The 23,906-nt window shown below is 38.7% G+C and overlaps 2 protein-coding genes across 4 annotated transcripts in view; one reads left to right on the forward strand and one right to left on the reverse strand.

The window, feature by feature from the left end:
- Positions 1 to 514, forward strand: part of LOC137996469 (uncharacterized) — a 2,170-nt gene extending 1,656 nt beyond the window's left edge. Inside the window, exon 1 of the mRNA XM_068841903.1 lies at positions 1 to 514. This exon is cut by the window's left edge and continues 1,656 nt beyond it. Within this exon, the coding sequence (XP_068698004.1) occupies positions 1 to 439 (439 nt within the window). The 3' untranslated portion in view covers positions 440 to 514.
- Positions 515 to 2,047: 1,533 nt separating this feature from the next.
- On the reverse strand, positions 2,048 to 23,889 carry LOC137996472 (mitogen-activated protein kinase kinase kinase 7-like). Of its 3 annotated transcripts, none has more exons than XM_068841908.1 (17): positions 23,519 to 23,889; positions 22,328 to 22,441; positions 22,169 to 22,240; positions 20,948 to 20,993; positions 19,223 to 19,370; positions 18,462 to 18,586; positions 14,373 to 14,406; positions 12,906 to 13,003; positions 11,968 to 12,025; positions 10,483 to 10,555; positions 7,808 to 9,047; positions 6,418 to 6,467; positions 6,122 to 6,181; positions 4,673 to 4,728; positions 4,203 to 4,296; positions 3,494 to 3,618; positions 2,049 to 3,225 (listed from the first exon to the last, which is right to left on the reverse strand). In XM_068841908.1, the coding sequence occupies exons 1-16, from the start codon at positions 23,600 to 23,602 to the stop codon at positions 3,526 to 3,528; spliced, it is 2,445 nt and encodes an 814-aa protein (XP_068698009.1). In that variant the 5' UTR covers positions 23,603 to 23,889; the 3' UTR covers positions 2,049 to 3,225; positions 3,494 to 3,525. The 3 variants fall into 3 exon arrangements, with proteins under 3 accessions (XP_068698007.1, XP_068698009.1, XP_068698008.1); XM_068841907.1 differs by having other exon boundaries at positions 3,102 to 3,226; positions 3,502 to 3,618; XM_068841906.1 differs by having other exon boundaries at positions 2,048 to 3,618.
- Positions 23,890 to 23,906: the final 17 nt, after the last annotated feature.

Genomic DNA, 23,906 nt, shown 5'->3' on the forward strand with positions numbered 1-23,906 from the left:
CCCCAGTCGTTTTCACCACATAAGGCTTAATAAGGAATTTTTTAAGGACCTGGCCATGTGGAAAGTTTTTATCTCAAATTGGAACGGGCGTTCCTTCTTTCTCGAGTCTTCTCCTACCCCGGCGCAGCATCTTGAGCTCTACACTGACGCTGCGGGCTCAATAGGATTTGGGGGCTATTTTCAAGGAAAGTGGTTTCAAGGTCGTTGGCCTCCCCACATGAGCTTGAGTCAACAATGCGGAGTTAGTATTGAATGGCAAGAACTCTTTCCCATTGTAGTCGCTTGCTCCGTCGTGTGGCACCCCTTTCTCACAGGGAAGCGCCTTCAATTCTGGTGTGACAATCTCTCGGTGGTCGCTATCATAAATTCAGGGCGCTCTAAGACACCCCGGTATTACGGATTTGGTTCGCCAACTTGTGCTTCTCTCTATGCAACATAATTTTGTAGTGCGTGCCCGTCATGTCCCTGGGGTTTCAAAGGAGATCGCTGACGCCCTCTCCCGCTTTCAGATGCAGCGCTTCCGGTCTCTTGCCCCCCACGCCGACCAGAGTCCTTGTACCATCCCGTCTTCGCTCATGACCCTCTGAAGGAGGAAGTCCTAAGGTACGCTTCTTGGAGCCTGGCCGCGATCACCAATCGGGCCTACAGCTCTGGGGAACGTCGATTTTTACAATTTTGCCTGATGAACCGTCTCCTCACCCCAGACGGGGATGTATTACCTGCCTCTGAAGGGACACTAATTTACTTTGCCTCTTACCTCGCTAGCACGATTAAACTTTATTTAGCCGCGGTTCGTAATCTTCATATTACAGCTGGGTACAATGATCCCCTTAAGGGTAAGCTCCTTCTCCGTAAGGTCCTGCGTGGGATCCTTCGCTACCAGGGCAACCAGCGCATCCGTCGCTTGCCAGTGAAACCGCAGATTCTCCTTGCCATTCGTTCCGTTATGCACGCATGGCTTAGACCCCGGGACTTTTCTATGATTTGGGCTGCGTTCAACTTAGCCTTTTTCGCGTTTCTCCGTTGCAGCGAGTTTACATACAGTGGGGTTTACAAATTTCGCCCATCTTTAGATCTCTCTACCGATTGCATAACCTTTCATCCTAACCTGGCACACCCATAGCGCATGACAGTGTACCTAAAATCGTCCAAGACTGACATTTCTAGGGAAGGGCATTCTCTCACTATAGCTCGCACCTTGTCACCCCTTTGCGCCGTTGTAGCCATGCAAGAATATTTTCTCTTAGCTAGGCCGCAACCGGGACCTTTATTTTATTTCCAGTCAGGTCGTTCGTTACGTTACCCGTAGCGTGGTGTCCAACCTCCTTCGGGATTACAAGGGTCGCCTGCTTTGCCTATAGGAGCCTAAAAGGCCATAGCTTTCGTATCGGCGCGGCCTCGGTTGCCGCCGCTGCTGGCTTACCTGACTGGCTTGGGGGGATGCATTGCCTCGCATGCATCGGTGGCGGTTAAGTCTGCGCAGCGACGTCCCCCAAGCTTGTTGGCTGCGTTGCCTTTTGAATATCGCCTGCTAACCGATACTCTTGTCCGATCCAGCACGTGCTGTTTTGCATTCAGCTCGTAGTGCTGGGGAGATAAGTGAGGTTCCTTGGTCACACAATCGCCGGAAGTCGCACAGGCCAACCTAACGCAAGGCAGTCAAAGTTTGATCATAACTAGTAGTTAGCACACAAACATAAGGAACAGAGACATTATTTAATAGGGATATTGGCCAGTGAAACGGTGCATTTGAAATAACAATTTTGTCCATAAGCCCTCTCAAAGGATTCACAGTCTATTGGGTTTTTGTGGTGTGAAACCTGCTTTGTTTGCGAGTGTAAACCCTGTGGAGGTTGCACTGCATGGACAGGACTTGTTCTGCGTTATTCTCCTATTCCTGCGTTATTCCATGTGGGGGTATACATGTAGTCTTGAAATTTTCTGTGACAATGACCCAACAAGTAAACGTCTGATCGTCATTGTGTGTGGAAGGCAACCAGAACCTATCCCATGATACACATAGAAATAGCAGCATCTCACCAGCTTCGAATGTGTTAAATTAGTTTATTTCTCTCCATTGTTTCATTTACCCTAAAAAGCCTTCAAACTCAACCTGGATATATACATGTACACTACTACTTGCATGTAGAATGACAGGATAAATATTTCTATAAATTCCAGGCTAAATAAAAGAAAATCTGTTGTTTGTTCCAATTAAACACTTTCTTTAGACATTCTAGTTTACTTCAGTTCAATTCTTTCCTCTTCTTGAATTTCTTGTTCACACATCACTGTGCAAGTTAACTGAACATCAGTGATACTCTGCAACTTTTTTAGTTCTGATAATCTAAAAATTATAGTTTAATTAAGTTCAACAAGTAAGATTGTTCTCTTAAATCTCAAAAGCGACCCTTAGATTACGGTTCAAGTATTTGTAGTCCTGAGAAGGACTCTTAATGGTGACATTGACTGACATTTCGACAACCTGAACAAAAGTCATATTCGAAGTTGAGGGTTTTGAATGTTAGTCAATGTCATTCTAAACAGTCCTCAAGATTACAATCACCCGGACAATTGTACTTTGAACATTTTTTGATAGTATGATATGACTCATAGATTCAAACCATTTAGAATGCACACTATTAAGGTTCAAGTACAAGTTTTTAGTACTAAGCATGTGCACCATGCACTCAGAGAGCAATAATAATTATTATTTCTTTCTGCTGAAAAGGTAAAAGACAAAACATACTCATAGTCATACTCTGTGCTATTGATATTTACGTAAATTGTTACAGTGTGTAGTCAAAATTTCCGACAATCATTTCCTAGGTTCATTGTCCTTAGTCACCTCCTACCAAAAATCACTGAAACAAAGTTGATTATTTTCTCAGCCAGCTACTCAGCTTGACTGTTAGTGATTAATACCATTAAATGTTTGAATGACAGACAGTATTTCATTTTGGCTACTAAAAAACCTACATGTTTACAAAAATCTTCACCTTACTGACACCATCAGTTAAATCCAAAATCCAACAAGAGAGTTAATTTTCTACCACATAAAAATTATAATATTTTGTTTGCCATTAAAAAAAGAAACAGATGTAGGAGATAAGAGTTAAAGGCAAATCCACTCCTTATTATTTTTGTCACGAAAAAAAAAATCTCACATACTTTCAGGTTGTGCACTGTAAGTCAAAATTAACATTTTAAGAATTATCAGGATGACTATTGTGCATAATAAAAATTTGGTTTTATCAACGGAGTTGATAATGTAAATTGGCCACCGTACAGAGATTCTAAAAGCTGACGTTTCGAGCGTTAGCCCTTCGTCAGAGCGAATCGGATTCGCTCTGACGAAGGGCTAACGCTCGAAACGTCAGCTTTTAGAATCTCTGTACGGTGGCCAATTTACATTATCAACTCCGTTGATAAAACCAAATTTTTGTATACTACTTCCCCACCGACGCAGCACCACAGTTTCTTTAGAAACTACCCCTTCATTATTGTGCATAATAGTTCTTTTTCTTATGATCGATATTGACTCAGTGGTCGACCCGGTATTCGTTTCATTGCCTCCAGTTGTGATTTCAAGTTCTTGTGAAGCAGCAGAAGATTATCCTGCATAAAACAATATCAATAAATCATTGGCAAGTATCACTAAAAAAGGCATCTTAATATTAATACAATAATTATTATGAATGGAAGGGCTCAAGGTATAATGGTAAAATAAGCCACTTGTGAGATGCTTTTCATTGGAAACCACTCAAATGAAAAAAAAACTTTTTTTTTTCATGCAAATCAAGATCAAATCCATTTAATATGATTTCTTCCTCCCCAATCCTCGAGGATGGTTTAATTTGTGTGATCTGTTCTGTATGAAGATTATCTGACATCAGGCTGAAACACTTTCCTATTTCATGGATTTACTAATCTCAAAAGGTTTGGTTTCACCACAATAGGTGCTGTGGATAGCTGATCAAAAGACAGACTTCCTATCAATAAAATCAGAGGCATTGGCATTCTCATTCTCATCAAGGTGTTTCAAAGCCTCTCATGGTAAGACATTTATACACCGTCCTTATTTTTGATATTCTTTTCAAATGCAGCTATCTACTACTGACAAAACTTTCTGACAATCTTGATAGAGCCTGAGCTTTCTAAAAGAAAATTAAAGAAACAAAATAAAACTCGGTAGTACTAACTTTTTCACTTGTCAGCATTGCAAACTCCTCAACATACTGAGCATTAATTTGTTGCTCTCTTTCATATTCCCACAACTCCTTCTCAAGGTCCTTCCTGTGATAAAGAAATAAAAACAATCAGTGATAGATATGTAGCCAATGAGGTGCCTATATTCATCTCATATCCAACAGGTGAGTGGAGTGTGGAGTGTTCCAACGATGGAATACATGTAACTATTGTTTTTAATTTTTCAAAATGCCCACAAATAATGGATAAATTTTCCCTCCTTTATTTTGTAAAAAAAAATATATATGATGCACAGAGCTAATGATATTTGTAGGGCGTGGCTCATTTACCACTAGGGCTACGCCAATCAAAACTCTAGAATTGCATTATCCAATTATCTACTAGTTTATAACAATAGGGCTTTCACTGTATCCTAAAACTGTTGTATTTAACAACACCATTGTTGACTGTTCAACCAACTCACTTTCGTTGAAGTGCAATAGCTATCTCTGTTTGTATTTGGATATACTCTTTGGCAAGCTGAAAATTTAGACAATACAATGTAATAAGTCACATCGATATCATTCTGGGTTCACTTCGTAGAAACATTTATATCAATATTGATTAAAGTAAGAGTGCTCGAAATTAGCGGTCATCCCAGACGACCAGAAAGTTTCCTGGGTGAATAGTTTTTGGTAAAATAAAAAGCTTGTTTGCTCGAGAAAAACTACGGACAACCAAGCCAAAAATAGAAAATGAATTACATAAGCAGCACCTGACTCGCTTGTCAGTTTTCTATTGACAATGTGTGATAGTAGTGTGAAGTTAACAATAATTAATTTGCCACAGCTGAGAATTTTCCATGTTTTTAATATCTGTGGCTTTTACAAAACATTGTCAGATATGAAAATGCAAGAGACAATGTCACAAACATGCAGGCGATGCAGCTTTCTCATTCCCAGATCCCATCTCAGCCGGTGGGGCCTTTGCCTGAGAAACTGAAGGGCCCTGGAGACATGGTTGCCCAAATTCTGGGACTTCTGGGGTTCATATAGATGTATGAGTCATCAATAGTACTAAACATGGCAGCTCTCAGAAGCATTACATTTGAAGAGTCTCTAGGTAAAGCTTTAAGTGGCCTCAACTTAGAGCATGTGTCCCTTTGTATTGAACAGAAAGAAGCAATAAGTACGGTAATATAGTAGTTTTGAACAAGGACACACTCGTCATTTTGCCAACCGGCCGCACCACATCTGCCACTTTTACTTCCAGTTCAAGATTTTATTGTTTGCAAGCTAACCAATGAAAAAATTTGAATTTCCTTTGTCTGCAGGGCCCTTCATTTTCTCATGCGAAGGCCCTGCCGGCTAAGAGAAACGATGGGATCTGGGAATGAGAATGGCAATGCAGACTCCGGATCCATTACTTAAATCCAGGCTTTTACAAAAAAATCACTAGTGCACACTGAAAACTTTGGGATACTTAAACTCCATTGCCATGTGATTGCATCTCAACATGGAATGCAGTTTAATAATTGTAGGGGGTTTCATAGTGGGTATAACAAAGAATTTATCAGGGCAACCAAATTCACAGGCTTCAGATTTTTGCCCTTTGGCAACCAGACTCAGACCACTCATGTCAGACCTGAGAAGTCTTGATCTTCTATTTGGGCTCTGTAATATTCATTTTAATGCACCCAAATCACAGACTCTTAAAATTAAGCCTTCTGTCCTTCTGTGCATTTCACACATTCACTTCACAAAGGGAATACATGTACATCATCTTGTTTCCATACCCTACAAAATAATAATAAACTTTACAATAATTATTCTCCTTAAGACCCGTAAAGATCTTTCACACCTAACAAAAAAAATTAATAACATAAAGGTGGCATAATGCATGCATCAATCATGCACATCAACATTTCCCCTACCATGCAGTGTTCATTGTAAAGTTCTTGTGATTCTGGAATTGATGGGTTTGGTGCAATAGGCTGTACAGAAAAGAAGAAGAAGAAGAAACTCTGGTAAGCGAAAAAAATTTTAAACAGCTGATGCATGCTAGAGATTTTGTCCCTAATCCAACAGATATATTTCCAGACATCCCATCTGTTAGTAGCTAAGAAACTTCCAAACTCTTAGTAGCATTTTTGTTTAGAGTGACATTCTAGATGAAAATCAAAAACTCTGTTAGGACAGTTCAGCCCTTAATTACAAAAAAAAAAAAAACCTGCAAATGAGTATCCAATCCTTGAGACATGTTTGCAAACAATGTGTGATCTGGAAATTAAGAACAAAAATAACTGAGAATTCAAAACTGAAAATAATTAAGTCATTACTTTCAGAATACATGTAAATTTACTGTGGGTATGTTGTTAGGGATGTTGTCAAATGAACATGCATCAGAAAATTTAGTCATACACTAAATGACAAGCTAATCCTTCTGACTTGGCCTAAGCCTGACATTGATAATTTAAGAGGTTTCCCTGGGTCAATTTCTATAGCTAAGAAAAATATCTGCCACCTTATGATTTTGGACAGTGAAGCCCTGCGAGGCTTAATTTAAAGTCAAAATTCCCTGAACCTTGGTGCTTTGGTTGAATTGAAAGTGCTACTATGATTGAATTTTCATCCCTTGAATTTTTAGGTTTGTCGCATAGAATTCCAGGAGAGATTAAAAACACCACTTACTATTTGGAAATATCTGCATTGGTTCCAAAGATATTTAATGGTTTGCCATAAACGGTATGGCAATCCAAAGAATATGAGTAGAATTTCTCTGTTTTAAATTTATTTTTTTCCTGGGTCGAAAAATAGAAAAGTTGTGCAATACGGTCTTTCCTGTCACTCCCCTGCCAAGTATTGTCTTTGTGCCTAGAGTCTTTTGCACATATCTTTGGTAAGTGTCAGGGGGTACCAGTAGTAGAAAGGTGTAGATTTCATCCGGTGGACACAGTTCAAGCAATGCCACATACCGGTAATTTCTTGCACAATTGCCACCCACAGTGGCGTGGGCACATTAATAAAATGGTGGATTTTCATGATGCCAAGCATAATCCGTCAAGGAATGGCTATTTTCTCCTGAACGAGTATGGTGACCCCCATTTTTTATTTCATATAATTATTTGCTGAGAATGCTGTCTTCATGGAGTACCAAAAAAATCAGCAAAGATCTATGGCCAGTTTTTTGGCAAATTTTCTTTAAAATTGTACGGAAGGAGCCATCACAAGTCGAACAGCCCACATTCATGTACTAGACTAGTACATTTAGTCATACATGTAGTAGCACTTTAAGGGAATAAAAAGCTCTTTTCCACCTTTCTGTGACTACGTTGTAGTCAGCTGGCAGACAGCTAAACGTCATCCCTGAAATCACTTCCTTTTTGAAGCCAAGATATGCACAAGTCTCCTTTGCAGCCGCCTTTCAGGATGTCATTCAATGCACCCTGCATTGTGTGACATCCCGAAAGTCAGCTGTGGAGGAGACTAGTACATTTCTGGCCAATGTTTTTAAAATATGACTTTGCAGAGGATATTCGGATGAAATTTCATGAGACAGTAGGAAAAATAGAAAGGGGACGTAGCCATAATAGTGCACCATACACATGATTGACTATTACCTAGTTCCAATCTTCTTGGAGGTAGATTTTCTTTGTCTCCACTGCTCTTGCGTTCTGGGGTGGATGCTGATCTGTTCTTTAAATAAGGTGAATGAAGTGGATGTGTACTACTTGATGGCCAACTTGCTTTTCTGTCAGTGAAAGGGCTACTTGTTCCAGAACTTGATTGACTGGAAAAACCCGTATAGGATCCTTGAGATGGCGTGGAATGGCCACTAGAGATTCCATGTACCGGTACTCTGCTGCTAGGGTCAAGAGGTTCGAGGTCATTTTGTAAGGCCAGACGCAGTTCTTCCATGTCCAGCCCATGGTCATCTTCTGGTGGTCTGTGAAATCCAGATATGGGAGTGTTTTGCGGTACAGATGGTATTGTGTTTGAAGCTGGCATCTGCACTGGCCCAGTGCTGGGTGTGGGAAAATTGTAATGAGGGACCGGAGGGTACTTTGCATTCAGATGATAAAGCCCCTGTTGACTGTAGGCCGAAGGAACAGGAGGAGTTGTATTTCCAGAATAGACAACCGAGGTTGGTGCTGTTGGTGAGGCTGACGAGATGTAGCTTCCATGATGATAAACAGGGGAGTTTGGCATTATTCCTGGTTGCATGTCTGCAGGGTAGCCAGAATAGAATCCAGTGCTAGCAGCTGGGCTTGTTGCATTAGCAAGCTGAAAAGGCAATATGGGGCTAAGTGTTGGTAATGAGAAAGTGGAAGATGTCACTGGAGGAGTTGCTGTCAGTCTTGGACTAGGAGCTGATGTTACCGCAACAATCTTGATTGGTCGAAAGCTTGCACTCAAGTTTGGCCCTGGGATTGGGCTCAATGGGCGCAGAATGGGAACAGTTGTTGGCTTATGTAGGGTTGATGGTGAATTCCCTGAATCTGAAGGTTGACGTGAGAACTGCACTGTTGGACTTTTGTTATCAACTGAAAAAGTAACCGTGGGAGATAGTGGCTCAGTATCTAAAGGCTTTTCTTCCAGATCCTCTGGTATGGGAGTTTCATCCTCTTCTTTATCTTCATCATCAAGTTCATAAGACCCTTGCTGTTCACCATCACTGTCGCTGGATGGTTGGCTTCTGATACTGATCACAGTATCACTTAGAGTGCTTCCTTGTGTTGCCATTTCTGGGTTTGATGGACTCAAGGGACTTAAAAGAGATGGGCTTGAAACTGAAGAACTGTCGTCTGTGCTTTGTGGACCAGCAGGAAATACAAGGCAAGTATCTTCACCTGGAAAGAACTGCATCAAGACAGGTAATTTCAGGACATAATACAACAAGGCTAAGTCGTTCAATAAAGGATCAATGCTGACCCCAAGACCATTAAGTGTTATTTAAGATTATTCAACCTGTTTGAGCACTCTATTGAAATATCAGGAAGACCTACTGTAGAAAGCTGCAATGCTTACTATCTCGGCATGATCTTTCTTTCTTGACTTCCCAAGGACACCCTTGAACCACTAATGAATATTATAAGATCATTCATTGCATTCTACCCACTAATAGCTTATTACATGTACATAAAATTAACTAAAGATACTATTAGTTGATTCTCCGAGTTGTCCCTTTTGTCCTTCCGAGATCCACATCATCTGGCACTTGTTCATTGAATGCAAGCAAAATCTTTCTGGGTAGAATTTCAAATTGGTATGGTAAACACACCCAAAAAAAATTTCAACTGTCGAATCTAAATATTTTGTATGGTACACTTCATTCTTCTCAATACTAATTATTTGGCCCTTGGCCATCTCATCATTATAGGGAAGTATTACCTATATGTTAACACCAATGCTAAAACTAAGTAAGCTGTTTCAGTTTTGTGAATTTATATCTATTGTCCATGAAAAATTACATGTAACATTAGAAAAATATCTTGCTACCAAATTAGGTGAACGAGATTGGGCCTTCTTACAAGGTAACTAGTAGATTATTATTGCATTGGATTCCTTGTGCTTTGTGTGGTACACCTTAAATTGTGGAGGGAAGAAGGAGCATTTTGTGTGGAGCGTTAAGTAGGCTCAAAAGAGTTTTTAGCCGGGCAAACGCACATAACCTACACATGCCATAACTTAAAAACACACGTCAGCTAAATGAATCAAATTTCTATCAAAAGTAGCGTGTGAAACACACTGGAAGTGAAAATATGGTGTAAAATCGCGTAAACCGGAAATAAAACCTGCGGAAAAAAATTGTCTTAATCTTTAAATTTTGCTCGGTGACCTATCTTCATTGCATGCATGTATCATTCACAATGGCACTTCAAATAAAGTTTCGGGGAAAGTTATCTAGTACAATTTTCTGTAAACTATAAAACGCCCCTTTTCGATGTATCTTAAATTCTACTAGTTAATGGATTTAGGGAAATTTCCAACCAAGAAATAAAAAATGGTAGGTCACCCACTTAGTTTTTCCCATAATTTTCAAAAACTGAAATTTAGAGGGCCTTTTTGTGGACCTGGCATGTTGCCATGGTAACCGATATGATGTCAAAAGTGCCCTTAAAGTTCTACCCGACAATGGAGTTGTTACTGTATTAATATTAGCTTACCAAAACAACAACTGAAGAACTGAACTGAATGTATTAAAGGTTTTAAAAAGAGAATATACACACATGTGGATGCAGTTGACAAAAACAATGATTGCAAAGTGAGGCCAGAGAATTTAAAAAAACGATACCTGGATTAAGTGCTGCAGAATCTGGACAATTCTTGTGAATGATGGCCTTATGGAAGGCATTTGATCCCAGCAACTGCAGATCAAACAAACACTTGTTTAACTTACAATACTGGTAATTTGAAAGAACATAAGGCTATGTGCCATGATTGCAAATTAATTTTGGTGCAAAACAAAGCCTGAAAATCTAGGTTACGAGGATAGCAGTATTTTGGTGACCAGAAGTTGTCATGTTGTTAGATCAGACATCTGCAAACATCTTGCATGACATTAGGGATTGGGACTGCTATTAACATCAGGGTGCAACAAAAAGGCTGTCCAATAGCCCATGGCTAGTGGAATGACGTTTTGGGTTAGCGCTTTCTTAATAACACAGGGTTGCCCGATGGGTAAGCATCAAATGAACACGAGAGTGGCGTTGTTGGTTGCTTTTTTCTGATGTCAAACTTCAGTTTGACAGAGAAAGTGGAACAATACAAATCTTTTCTAATCATCCTTTTAACTCACATTTTTAGCGGGCTGTGATGATCAGGTTTTAAGCAACTCGCCCCAAATGCCAAACCTTAAGAAGATTTATACGAGGAAATACAATGGCATAAAAAATTAATGCTTCGAGGAAAGCAAGCATGAAAACGCTGGCAAGCTCTCAAGAGTCTGTAATTTTAGATTTAATTTTTTTTCTCAAAAATCAATTTTTCCATCGGAAATCATTACGTCAGCTGATTTGCGATTGTCCAGCTTCTAGTGTCACATAACATAAATGTACATCACAATGGAATATTCCTACATTATATCTTGCAAACTGTCTGATAACATTTAATAATATCTCTTTGGGTTTCTTTTCGATTTTAGGACGATATCCTTGTCTTTATCAAGAATCTTTCAGTAATTTCTGCACCCTTGTTATTCAGAATACTGCAAAAAAGTTGTTTACTTTGTAGCTGTTGTTAACAGTGTTTGAATAAAATATTGCAAGCTAAGGGAGAGTGTCAATTGAAATTAAAGAAAGAAGATTAAACTGTTAAAAACAATACAGAACATGTTAAAACTACACATTGTGGCCTTAAAAAGGCCACAATGATTCAAGCAGTAAGTCTTGCAACTGAAAACTTGTAGGTGTTTGTAAATGTTCTACATTGGAGGGAAATCAAAGACAATTACTTTATCAAAGCTAAAATAATGTGCCTTTTATCAATAAATTAAATTATTTTTGCATAAACATCTTCATATATATAAAAGAAAATTGGGGATAGCTCTTCAGAGACTTGGGCTAGTAAGATGAAATTACAGCTTGCCTGAAGGGCAAGATGATGCTTGGAATTTCGTCTCACCCCGTAACATCAAAAATAAATTATTTGTTGACAGTGATTTTTCTACACACAAGCTGTGTAGCAAGAAATTATTACAAAAACTAATGACTAAGCAAGCATATAATACCAGAGTATAAATTTGGATGCAAGTCAAGAGGACCCTAAGTACCCAAAGTACCTTGTCATAAGATCCTCAATTGGTTGTGGAATACCTGCTATTAGCGGAGGTCTTGTCCCTATCAAAACGAAAATGAATACCTTTTGGGCACTGGCACATTACATTGTAAACTCTGTCAGGTTTCTTGCTGTTTCCAGTTCTTGGCTCTCAATTTCTAACTAACTACATGTAGCCAACAGTTCACTTAAGAACATTAGTACCTTCAGTTTTCCCAATTTGGCCATGGTAATAGTGCACACAGTGATTACCTATCGGGCAGTTTCTTCCAACATCATTAAAATCACAGAAATTCTTTTTCTGACTGAATAGTAGGTAAATGACATGTCAAGCAGCTCAATGAGGCAATTACCTAATATTTTTCAAAATGGTCATACAAGTTAATATTTACTTCATTAATTTTGTAAGTCTACAGCTCTAATTGGTTTTGCTTCATACCAGTTTAGCCCTTGATGGAGGAAAATGCTTAATTAAGTCATATTTGTAAACAGGGTATACCCCGTAAATAAAACTCCCTTTCAAGACAGTTGACTAAAAAAACACAAGGAACGATTTTACATAGATGGTTAAACTCGAGACCGAGCTGGCCAGTGGGTGTTCGTGGGTATCGGTGCAGGGCTTCCCTTTGGATTGGCTGGGCCGGGGAATTCCCTTCGCCTCAAGGACAATGTGCTTTGATCAATGTGTTTCTTGTTATCGTTTTATGGGTTTTTATTCTCTCCCTATCTCTCCCTTGGGTAAGCACCTGGGTGGATGCCCCTCTCAGGGTTGTCATGGTTACTCGCTGCTCGCTGCAGCTAGTGGCTGGCTTCACCAGCTTCTCACCTTTCCCTCTATTTTTCCCTTCCACTGATTCTATCAGTATCCCCTTTTATTTGAGAGAGGCAGTTACTGTATCAATTCTATTTTTGTAAAAAAAAAAGGAAGTGTTCATCACCCACCACTATGAACTGCCCACATAATACTAAAAGCATTGTATCTTGATGTCTCCTCATATGGCTTTCGACGAGTAATCATCTCCCAAAGAATTATACCAAAGCTGTTATAATAAAAAAGTAAAATAAAAAAAAATGTTAAATTACTTTCACAATGAATCACTCCAAAATGCTTATTAAAAATTTCAGAACTTTTTTTTGAATATTTTTATTGCTGCCACAGTGAGTGAGCCTGAAGTGAACGAACGAGGCAGCACTCTAATCGGGAGAACACATTTTTCTTCAAAACGCAAGGGATTGTGGTCATGCGCAGTATGATCATCAGAGCCCGCTGTTTTTCATTTCGCTACTCGTGTCCTCAAACTATAGATAGTTTCGCTGTCACACAACAACAAAAATAATTTGAAATTGCTCAATGAAAAAGGCCAAGAACTTGGAATGTTGAAGAAACAAATCTTTTAACCACCTCTCCAATTCTCAGGTATGTGCAGTATATTGCTTCAATTCTGATTTATTTGTCAAGGCGTTTCACGCAACGTTATAGAGTTTTGTATGGAGACTCCACATGGCTTACCAATATATGGCAGCCTGTAATCAATGGAAAACATCTGGAGTTCACTTTGCAATGAAAGTGCACTTTTCACTCAAGAGATAAAATACATTTTCTTATTCAATGGTTTCACATAAATTATAATACCTATACTTAGAGTATCAGATTAATGTACAGTACTGGCCACAGGAATAGAAGCATTACATGTGCTTATCATGCGTGTAAGTCCGCCATATTACGTGCATTTTACAGTACGTGCGCGTTACGTTCGAGTAAAACAATAGATGAAGTTGTGTGTAAATAATTACACACAAAATTCTTCACAGTGCGTGTACAAGAGGGCAGAGTATTTACAGTTGTACATGTACATCAATTTGTAGCGGCTTTTTCTCATCGAAAAATGTTGCATGTCTAAAAGCACTACTGGTTTCCGAAGAATTTATTCAGCTTTGCATTTCAACATTTTCACAACAAGTGTCCACTTTAGTTGAATAGTCAAGACAAAGTGCTAAGGATTTGTTGATGGATTACAGCAGCAATCCGAAGATAAAACCCTATTCCAAGAACACTCAAACAAAGGTTGAATTTCATTTCATTGTCAAATTCATGTACATTGCTAAGTGGAAAATACATGCAATCTGCATGTAATGGACATGGCAATTTTACTCATGACAAATTACATGCAATCTGCGTGTAATTTCAGGCGCGTGTAATAGTTCGTGTAAAATTTTACGCGCACATATTTTGCGCGTAAATTTGCCATCTTGCACGCATTTTTATACGCGTGTGTAGGTGCTGCTATTCCTGTGGCCAGTACTGTAAGAAAACAAGAAGAAAAGAACTCACGGAGGAACACTGGTGCTAAACATGTGTGAACTAACATGCATCAACAAATACACGTATCATTATGAATTTTCAGTCACCTGAAAACATCACATTTCTCTGTGTAATTATTTCCTGTGAAAAAATTAAAAAATAATGATTAGACAATACAAAACCAAAACTAGTGTTTTAGATGTAGTTTGGCATGTCCGGCATGAAGGTTGTATATGTTGCAGTTACTTTTTCGTTTTAGTTAATTTTATTTTCAAGTTAAGGTAATTTTTTTTTTTTTTTTTGAGTAGTAACTTTTTTTTAAACTAGGTAAATTTATTTAAACTGGGTAAATCTTTTCTCTCTGGTGCTATCAAAGATTAGTGATTAGGGTCAAATGCTCAGCTTAGACTATAGTGAGTTGGGTTTAATGCTGAGCACTTAATTTGAATGGTCAGCTTTCATGTAAGGTTAAGGACACTGCCTGCATTTTAAGAATACATGGAGTGTTGATTAAAACGGTATGTTTGGCGCGCTTCGAGGCAGCAAGGATAACAAAAATATATTTAAAATAACTAGCATTTTAGCAGAAACTTGACAATTTTAATGTGAATCTCTGCAAAAATGAAGGATTTGTAACTTATATTCCATGTATTCCTATTCCAGAATACCGTCAATCCAACACACCCTTAGTTTTACCCATTATCTGAATTGGGCATGTTTCATGTGATTTACCGTTACCTGTTAACTGCTTCATGGTTATCCCGATCAAGGAAAGTTTAAAAAAACTCCCCATAGAAGTAAGTTTATGATCAATGTTATAATATTGTCAATCATTTCAGTTTTGTTAGTTTTATATGGATTTCATACGTTTTGGATATTGACGACCAGTGGCCACATGGTATAATGATTGTTAAAAGTTTATATCAGTCATTCCCGCTTAGCTCGCTTTTATATTGTTTCTTTTATTACCAATAATTATTGATTATTGATTAGAATACACCAGTCTGTACATTTTAATTTCAGATGAAATAAAAACATTTTCAGTATTACCATTGCGAGTATTCTTTGGTAGTGGATTGTCATAGTTCTCTTGTGCAACAGGGGCTAAGGTAAGGAAGGTAAGGGGGGGATAGGGGGATAGGGGTGAAGGAAGGGTGGGGGGGGGGGGATAGATCTGTGAAGGAAGGGTGGGTTAACCTGCGATCAGCCATACTTTGTTTTAGATAGGGCGCAAAAGGTATGCCTGATACAATTTCTTTACGAGTCATCTGCTGCCCACCTGTCAAGAGTGATGTTATCATGTGTCATGCTATAAATGTGAGCCAATCAGATTTTACTGGAAATTAACTGCATGTTGCGATTCAAGGAAAGATGTGACAAAAACAAAATAGAATCCAAGCTGGAAATGTCTGCAAAGTCAGACTTTGTTCATACAATCAAAGATATTTCTGCAAATCCTGCTTGACATGCACAGCTCGTGTGGCTTCTAAGTTCAACCCATCAAGGAACAAAGAATTTCAAGATAAAATCGGAGAAAAAGCAGAATACTTTATGTTATCATCAGGCACAATCAACAGTACAATAATATTATTACCTTTATTTAAACTCGCTTATTTGAGATGCCCATAAAAGATGCTAATACAGTTGTATCACTGTAATATTTTTGATTTTATTTTATTAACTTTGCCAGTCAAGCTGGCAGAGCGCCACAACAGCTTGCGCCAATTACTGTGGCCCCTTTTTTACCCTCCCAACCATGATACACAACAGAAGACAGACCACAACACCGGGAACTACATGCCCTACTCATAGCGACAAGTGTATGGGTTCTTTTACGTCCCATAGGATTATTAACATTGAAGGGTTGTGAGACGGGAAAGACATGAAAGTCTAAGCATTAATATGCAGATGTAGTTACAAAGGCAGCACTTTCTCCTCAGTTATTTAAAGACCCTGAGTGTTGGTCCGGCCGGAGTTGAACTTGCGACCTCCCGCATGACAGTCCGGTGCTCAAGCAACTGAGCCACTGGTGTGCGGTAATAATATGAGGAGATTATCTAGTTTTCCAGTAGCAGCTACTCAACTACCATTTCGTAAGGAGTGTGTCACTTAACCATTGTTCAGTGCTTCCATAAGCAATTTCAGATTTCTCTGTAAAGCTTGGCTGATTCCCCAAATGTGGCAGCACTAAAGTTTAATTTGGTTCTATTTGGAACTTCTTGCTTCCGATTATATTCCAAAGGACTAACCACAACTACAAATGTTTTAGAGTGGGTGGAAGTGGAACGATGCATTTTTTTCTAGAATGTTCGGGACTATGAATAACTCAATTGCCAAATCCCATAGGAACTACAACTTTTATGTCTTCTTTCAGACAAACCATTTATCTGATGCATTCTCCCTACCCTTCCTTTAAAGATTTCGAAGCAACAGCAGCTGTAAACAGCAGGGTTTGAGCTAGGATTTGATCAATGGAGAACAGTTTGTCCCCTTGGCTAAAATTGTGGGGGACATGTTCATTTTTTGGGAGACACTCGATTTTTTTTTAGTTTTCTTAAGTTCAAACATAGAAATAGGCAAGCCAACAAAAACTTATTTTATTTATAGCTGTTACTTGTAATTCAAATAACTAATACAAACAAGAAAAGGTAAGGAAATGGTATCAAGACTTTAATTCCCAGATGCGTCACGCTAGGTTGAGTATCATTCGGATCTTATGTCTACGCATGACCCAAGGCTCTGGGAAACTCTATGTAGGAGAACAATTTTTGCGTCGTAGGGTTCTTATAGCCAAAAACTGACTACTGGTATTTGAACCTTACCGTACCTGCTCTCTCCTCGTGATAATATGAATGCACCAATCAGAGATGCTTTTTATTGTTCTTCACAAAAGCCAATGAGAAGACAGTTTGTATCAGGGTTTCCCAGAGTTCTTATGCGCAAAAAAGAAGAGCTCTGGGTCGAGATTGGGTTGAACACGAGACCTACATGTTCATTAGAGCATGACTGAAAAGTAAACAGGCCATAAAATTCCTCCCACGGTCTGTGTTTCAGCTTGTAATTTTTGTACTGAACTGTATTATTTTCTTCTTGTGTGCTTCCCTCTGAGTTTTTTCCCCAGACTTTGAAAGGGACAAATTGTCCCCTTGGCCGTTTTTTAAAGGGACAATTGCAATATCAGTGCGGGATTGGCGCAATGGTCTGGTCTGGCTCAAACCCTGAAACAGGGCCTAAACATCATACCTGTTCAAATCCTTCGGACGGCCATAATTTGATCAGCTGTTAACGGATTTTTTTGCAATTCTGTAACCAATTGGAGAGAGGCTCCAAGAGCTCTATTGTTTTTTGGCCAATCAGAGTAAAGCCCAGATTCTGGACTACCGGCAGACGACTCGTTAAGAAATTGTATCAGGCGTACCTTTTCTACCCTGTCTAAAGAAAAGTACGCCTGATCGCAGGTTAGGGTGGGGTAGTACAGAGGGATTGAAGAACAGGGAGGGGAAGGAGAAGTTGCAGAGTGAAACGGAATGTCTTGTTCTTTTTTAGACCCCCTAAAAAAACCAAGCCCCTGTTTTTTTAACTACAGCCCCCGCCCCCCCCCAAAAAAACCTCCTTTCTTCAGACACTGTTGATAAAAATAAACCAGTTGAAAAAAAATTACCTAATTGTATTTAAAAATAAAAATTAACTGAAACGAAAAATTAACTGCAACATATATACCACCATCGTTTTTTGGGGGATTTTGTTGAGAAACATTCAATGGAAAGGAGGCCAAATTTTCAGGAAAAGCAGTGCCTCACTTGTTCAACCAAGTCACACGAAGAAAAATTAGTAATAAGAAGAAAAGAGGCTGAAATAATATTCTGTTCTATAAACAATAATAATTATTGTTCAGGTATTGCAGCTTGGCATTTGCCTAAAATTTAACAAAATTGGGGAAAAAATAAATTGCTTAATATGACAGCTATACTTACTGGTAATTAAAAGTTCTAAGGCCTTTTGTAAAATGCTTAAAACCCAATCATACCCAAAGAACCCCCAATCAGTGAGTAAAATCATCTGGCAATTGCCAGAGTAAAATCTAAAAATCTCACTCCCAAAAGAGGAAATGTTAATTTTTAATTTAAGAGTTCCATTCCAATCAGTTTATTTTTATGCAGATACTACTTTCTATTTTTTTAAAAACTCATTCTGACCTTCAAACACTTCTGGTGCCATCCATGCTGCACTTCCTTTATTGTTGGTCATGTGTGTTTTCATGTCACACGCTGTTCCAAAGTCACAGATTTTTAATGCAGTACCACACTTTGTCAGAAGCAAACTGCAGGATAACAGTGAGGTTGTATAACTGAAGGTGACAGGTACAAACAGTCATAAAACGGTGACATTTCAATTTTTCTTTACACGATTTACTTAATAGCCATAAGCTTGTCTTCGATCAACATGATTGTGATCTAACAGTAAAAAAGTAGCTACATACTGACTGCAGGGGGTCTGATACATGTAGCATCCACACTGTGTCCCAATAAAGCAAGTAAGAGAACTATTACATGTAAATGACACAACTTTACCAACATGATCACAGCATTTAAAAAGAGTTGGCAATTTTGAAGAAGAGTTCCCCCAATCGACTGTTGGCTGACTGTCAGAAACTGTCTGATGATAGTTTACTGACAAGTAACTTACAGGCTACCAACTGAGATCAATTTGGCAATACAATAGGCTAACAAAATTGCTTCTATCAAAAATACCATACTCTTTGTTTGTCCCTCCAAAATTTTGCATAAGCTTTGTTTCCAGTTTCTCTTGGGACAAAAGAAAAGAAAAACAATGCTTATGCAAATTTTTGGGGGACAAACAAAGAGTATTATGGTATTTTTGGTAAGAACTGCAAAGTGCCAAGAGTAAGAGCTGTGCTTGTCATCTGTAGTGAATCTCTTTGTTATAAAATCCTTACTTTGGTGGCTTGAGGTCTCGATGAATGATTGCTTTGGGCTTGATGCCATGTAAATATTCCACACCTCTTGCACACTGCAGAGCCCAGCTCATGACATGTGATGCTGTGTAAATAGGTGCAGGCCGGGTAGGGTGTGTCCAATGAAGTACTGTGAAAATCATTAAAATAATCAGATGCAAATGCTACACACAGTCCTGAAATAACTCTATCAAGAGTCTTTAAACAATTGTTATTCTGAGAGCCACCACATATCTGAAAGTGTGTGAATAACCAGTAATAAAAGACTTCGAAGAAACTTTTCCCTTCCCAATGAAAATTCCCTCCCCATGAAAAGCAACATTAAAATTAAAATAAATTAAAAGCTAAAAAAACTCATAGAGATGCCGAATGCCCCAAAACAAGATGGTATCAAACAAGAAACATTGTTATTTCAGCTCATGACTGAAGAAGCTCGACAAATAACCCCATGTTTAAGAAGGTAAAAAAGTTATGTGGAAAAAATGATCACCAACACCTCTATATTTTATCAGGGAAGAAAAGCGATGTAAGAAAATTGACACGCTAATGATACACCACTGAGACATTATCGGCAAGTGATAAGAATTTCAAAGATTGTTGATTGATAACTGATGCGTCGGCCAACAGTCAACCAAATGTCGGCTGACAGTCAGTTCGCAAACTGACACATTAGCTGACGCATTGATTGCATTGGATTCATTACCATGATTACAATAGAACGATTTTCAATAGAGTGTTAAAAGTAATCCAAGGCTGTGCTCTAACGGCGCCCAGTTGCCTGAGGCAACTGATAGCTTTTGGGCCGCGGTGGTTTCATTGTTTCACGGCAGTTTTCACAAAAGCTCCATGGGAATCAAACGGCATTGATTCACGTTTTGAAAATTTATTTTCAACCCAACTAACCAGTAAAAAGGTTTACCTGCATTAGTCCCAAACGTTTTTACATAAACGTGCCACAATCTTTACTTTTTCACTTTTAAACCTGAAGTATGGAATGAAAAATTTGACGGGTTCTGGGTTTTTCTTGCACTAGCGAGTTCGACAATCACCAGAGCAGTTGCAGCAATGTTTTGTTGAGAGAGAGATGGATGAAGATCTTGCTGCGTTGTTGATCTCAGATAATTAATTAATTTTGGCACCCAACTTGGAGGGCTGGGCACCCCAGCTGAAATGCTTGGGAGCCCGAAGGGCTCGCCAAAATTTTGCTTGGAGTACAGCCTTGTAATTAGCGAATTGCTTTGGTTTTGCATTACTTCACTCAGTGATTGGTTCAAAGTTTTCGCAACCAACCAATCAGAAGTGAAACCAAAACCAATTGTGGCTCGCGCATGCACATTTTCCCGCGCTTTGTGGCTAACTTCGAGGTTTGATTGGTTTACTGGATTGTCACCGTCCTTTTTAAGTGGCCAAAGTAATTACTTTGGTTCTGGTTTTTCGTTTGAAACTTGCTGTAAACTATAATTATTGTAATCAATTGAGAGACTTAAGGACATTCCTAGTACAGTGTATGTGTTAAATGTAAATAATATAATTTAATATTCTGTTTCAATAAACTTCAATGGGGAAACACACCAACTACAATTAAACAATAATGATTAATATTATTATTATTCATGTGCAGCATCAAGACCAAATAACAACCTAAAAACAATATTATAGAGAAAATTACACTATACAAAAATAATACTGACAAAGATTCCAACTTACAGTTATAAAGTGATCCTCCTTCTGCATATTCCATTACAAGACATACCTGATTACAAAGTCAAGTAAAGTGGGTTCTTCAAAGGCTGTTACTTTCTAAAACATTATTAATTTTCTGAAGGAAGGCAAGACAATAATAGGTGCGGTTACACTAGACCTCTTGCCCATGGGGAACCTTGGGGTTACAGCTTGGGTTGGGTTTACCCTGGGTTATGATCGACTCCCCATTTGCGGTTACACACTTGTAAATTACCCAAGGGGAAGGTAAGCATTGGCCTGTTTTGGTGGGAAACTTACCTTTAAGATAAGACAAGATGAGATTTATTAGTTTTTCCACTAAATGGTTTTTGAACAACTAATTACAATACAAAATACATTAAAATTAAGGATTTAAAAAAAAAGTAAACATCGAAGATCTACATCTGAACGACAAACTTTTCTTTGGCTTATTTTCGGTAATTGTCACGATCGGCCCTTCTCTTAAACTGTCCACCTCAATTAAGTTCAGCGATTCATCGCTTCATTTTAAGAAGGCAACAAAGACGTCGACTTCAGTTACGCTTTCTCTAGTCCTTGCAACTCTCCAATTTATAATTTAGACGTCGACTTGCTGCTGGCCAGAAAAGGCGTGCTTGGGTATTTCCACGTCTGCAGTTGTTTACACAGTTCATCATAGCATGTATTTTCCTCGCGTTCGGCAATCTTGTGATTGGTTGAGCCGCTTTGGGGTTTTGTTAACCATAAGACTTACATCTGGAACTGTCATGGGCAATTCTTTTGTTCTTTTTGACGTATCCATGGAAATTTCCCACAGGAAATTTTCCTTTGGGCAGATCGGTTACACATAAAAAATTGCTTCCCCGTGGGAAAAAGCCACTTACCCAAGGGCAAAATGGCTAGTGTAACCGCAGCTATTGTAAAGAGGGTGAATCAGGAGGACAGATACCCCTCAAGAGCACAATGTTCAGAAGTAAATGCTCACGAATGGTAATGGCGTCAAATGATTTCAATCAATATTTGTTTGTCAAAATGATCATGAATTAACAAAATTCACTCTTCACTCTGACAAAAATTACAAGGTCATTTCTATCACTAGCTTCTTTTCATATTTTAAACTCATTTCTTATCTCTCCTGATTCTAACATTTAGGGACAGGTAGATGACAACAAGTTGTTACAAGATAATGTACACAGCTACATATGTATGTAACTCTAAAAAACTTACAGGTTCCTGTGTTGTACAAGCTCCATAGAGCTTGATGATGTTTTCGTGACTGATTCGAGACAACTGCTGCACCTGTTACCACAAAAAGCAATATTACAGTAGTGTGACATTACAGAGCGTTTAAAGAGTATGAGAATGGTAAACATTTGAAACCCTTACTTCAACAATAAAAGCCTTCTTTTCTGCCTCTGTTTCAATTGTCTTTACAGCAACAATAAACTTTTTTCTCCACAAAGCTTTTGTAACAACTCCAAACGCACCCCTTCCAACAGTCTGTCCAAAGAAAACAAACAAAAGACATTTAACAATAATATTACCCCATCACTCCTTACACCTTAGTCCTGGAAGAATGTTAGACCATTCCATTCCATGAAACAGCGTAACGAAATACCAAAACACTATGTATGACCCCACCATACATTGATGCTCCTAATTCATTGAGATTAAGATTAGGATTCAGATTAAGCCTGAGATTAGGAGCAGTAACATTTTAGGGCCTAGGCCTAAAACAATATTTATTCTCAAATCCAATCTTTGTCAGTTAGTATTCAATGTATGGTGGGGTTATACATGGTGTTTTGGTGCTTTGTTTCCATGTTTCGGTGTTTTGTTGTTTAGTAATGTCCTTTTAAGACGGAGTAGCAAGAGACTATGTTTGACTATCCAACAGGCTGCTTTGTGAAGTTCTGTAATCTTAAAAGCATTCCTAGTACATCTTGATCTGTTATTCCTGCACAATCGACTGATGTATATAAGCCACTTGCTTGTCTTTTCATTGTTATAAATTACCCTGATCTTTGTGCTAATGGCTGTTTTTGGTCCATACATGTAAATAGCTCATGATTGTTAATTTTCTTTTTTTTTTAATATTATAGTCAATGAAGTCAACTTTAGGCTATGAAGAAATGAACGCACTCTTGCAAAAATGGACCACTCGTCTCGTCCAGTTTGAGTTCGGCCTCCCGTACTTGTTATGGCTTGTGGCACCAGCAATAATTTAACTCGTTTATTGCATAGAAGAAAGATGAACAGCTCCTCCAAGACAAAGCAACCATTGAACAATCTTCCTCCCCTCTCCCCTCCCAAAATGACCTTACCCCCCCCCCCCCCCCCTAGATTTTGGTTAGTCACATGATCAGGGTCTTACACAACAAGGCAGGGAACCAAGAAGGAAAAGAGAGTTATGCATTATGGGGTTTGAGGTTTGTGATTAAGTCGTATCTTAGACATACTCGCCAAAATTGGTGCTTAAACCTAATCATTAAACTTAATAAAGATGATATGCGGGGGGGGGGGGGGGGGGAAAGCAAACCTGGGGGGTGACTTTGCCAGCTGAATGCGTGAGATTACCTCTATGTTTTCCAGCTCGGAGCTGTCAATTTCTTCAACAAATCCGGGCGGTGAATCAGGTTGCAGATCGTCTTCTTCGTCCATTTCTCGCTCCTTTATTCTCTTGTCAAGCAAAAGAGCCTTTGTAAATACGACGACCTACACTATTAGCTAGATGACAATTCTCGATTCGGGTGACAGTATCAATCCTAATAAGCGACCGAAGATTTTCAGAATGACCCCAACGATCCAAGAGGATTCTTTTATGAGCGTTCCATCTTTATGTACATGTAGTCCGCAACAAAGCCATATGAAGACGGTCGAAGACCATATGAAACAGACACAGACGGGAAAACGGAACTAGTAATTCACGTGACAGCTGCCATGTTTGCCTTTATGCAAAGCCAAT

This window comes from Montipora foliosa, chromosome 3 (assembly GCF_036669935.1).
Source record: "Montipora foliosa isolate CH-2021 chromosome 3, ASM3666993v2, whole genome shotgun sequence".
Taxonomy (NCBI): Eukaryota; Metazoa; Cnidaria; class Anthozoa; order Scleractinia; family Acroporidae; genus Montipora; species Montipora foliosa.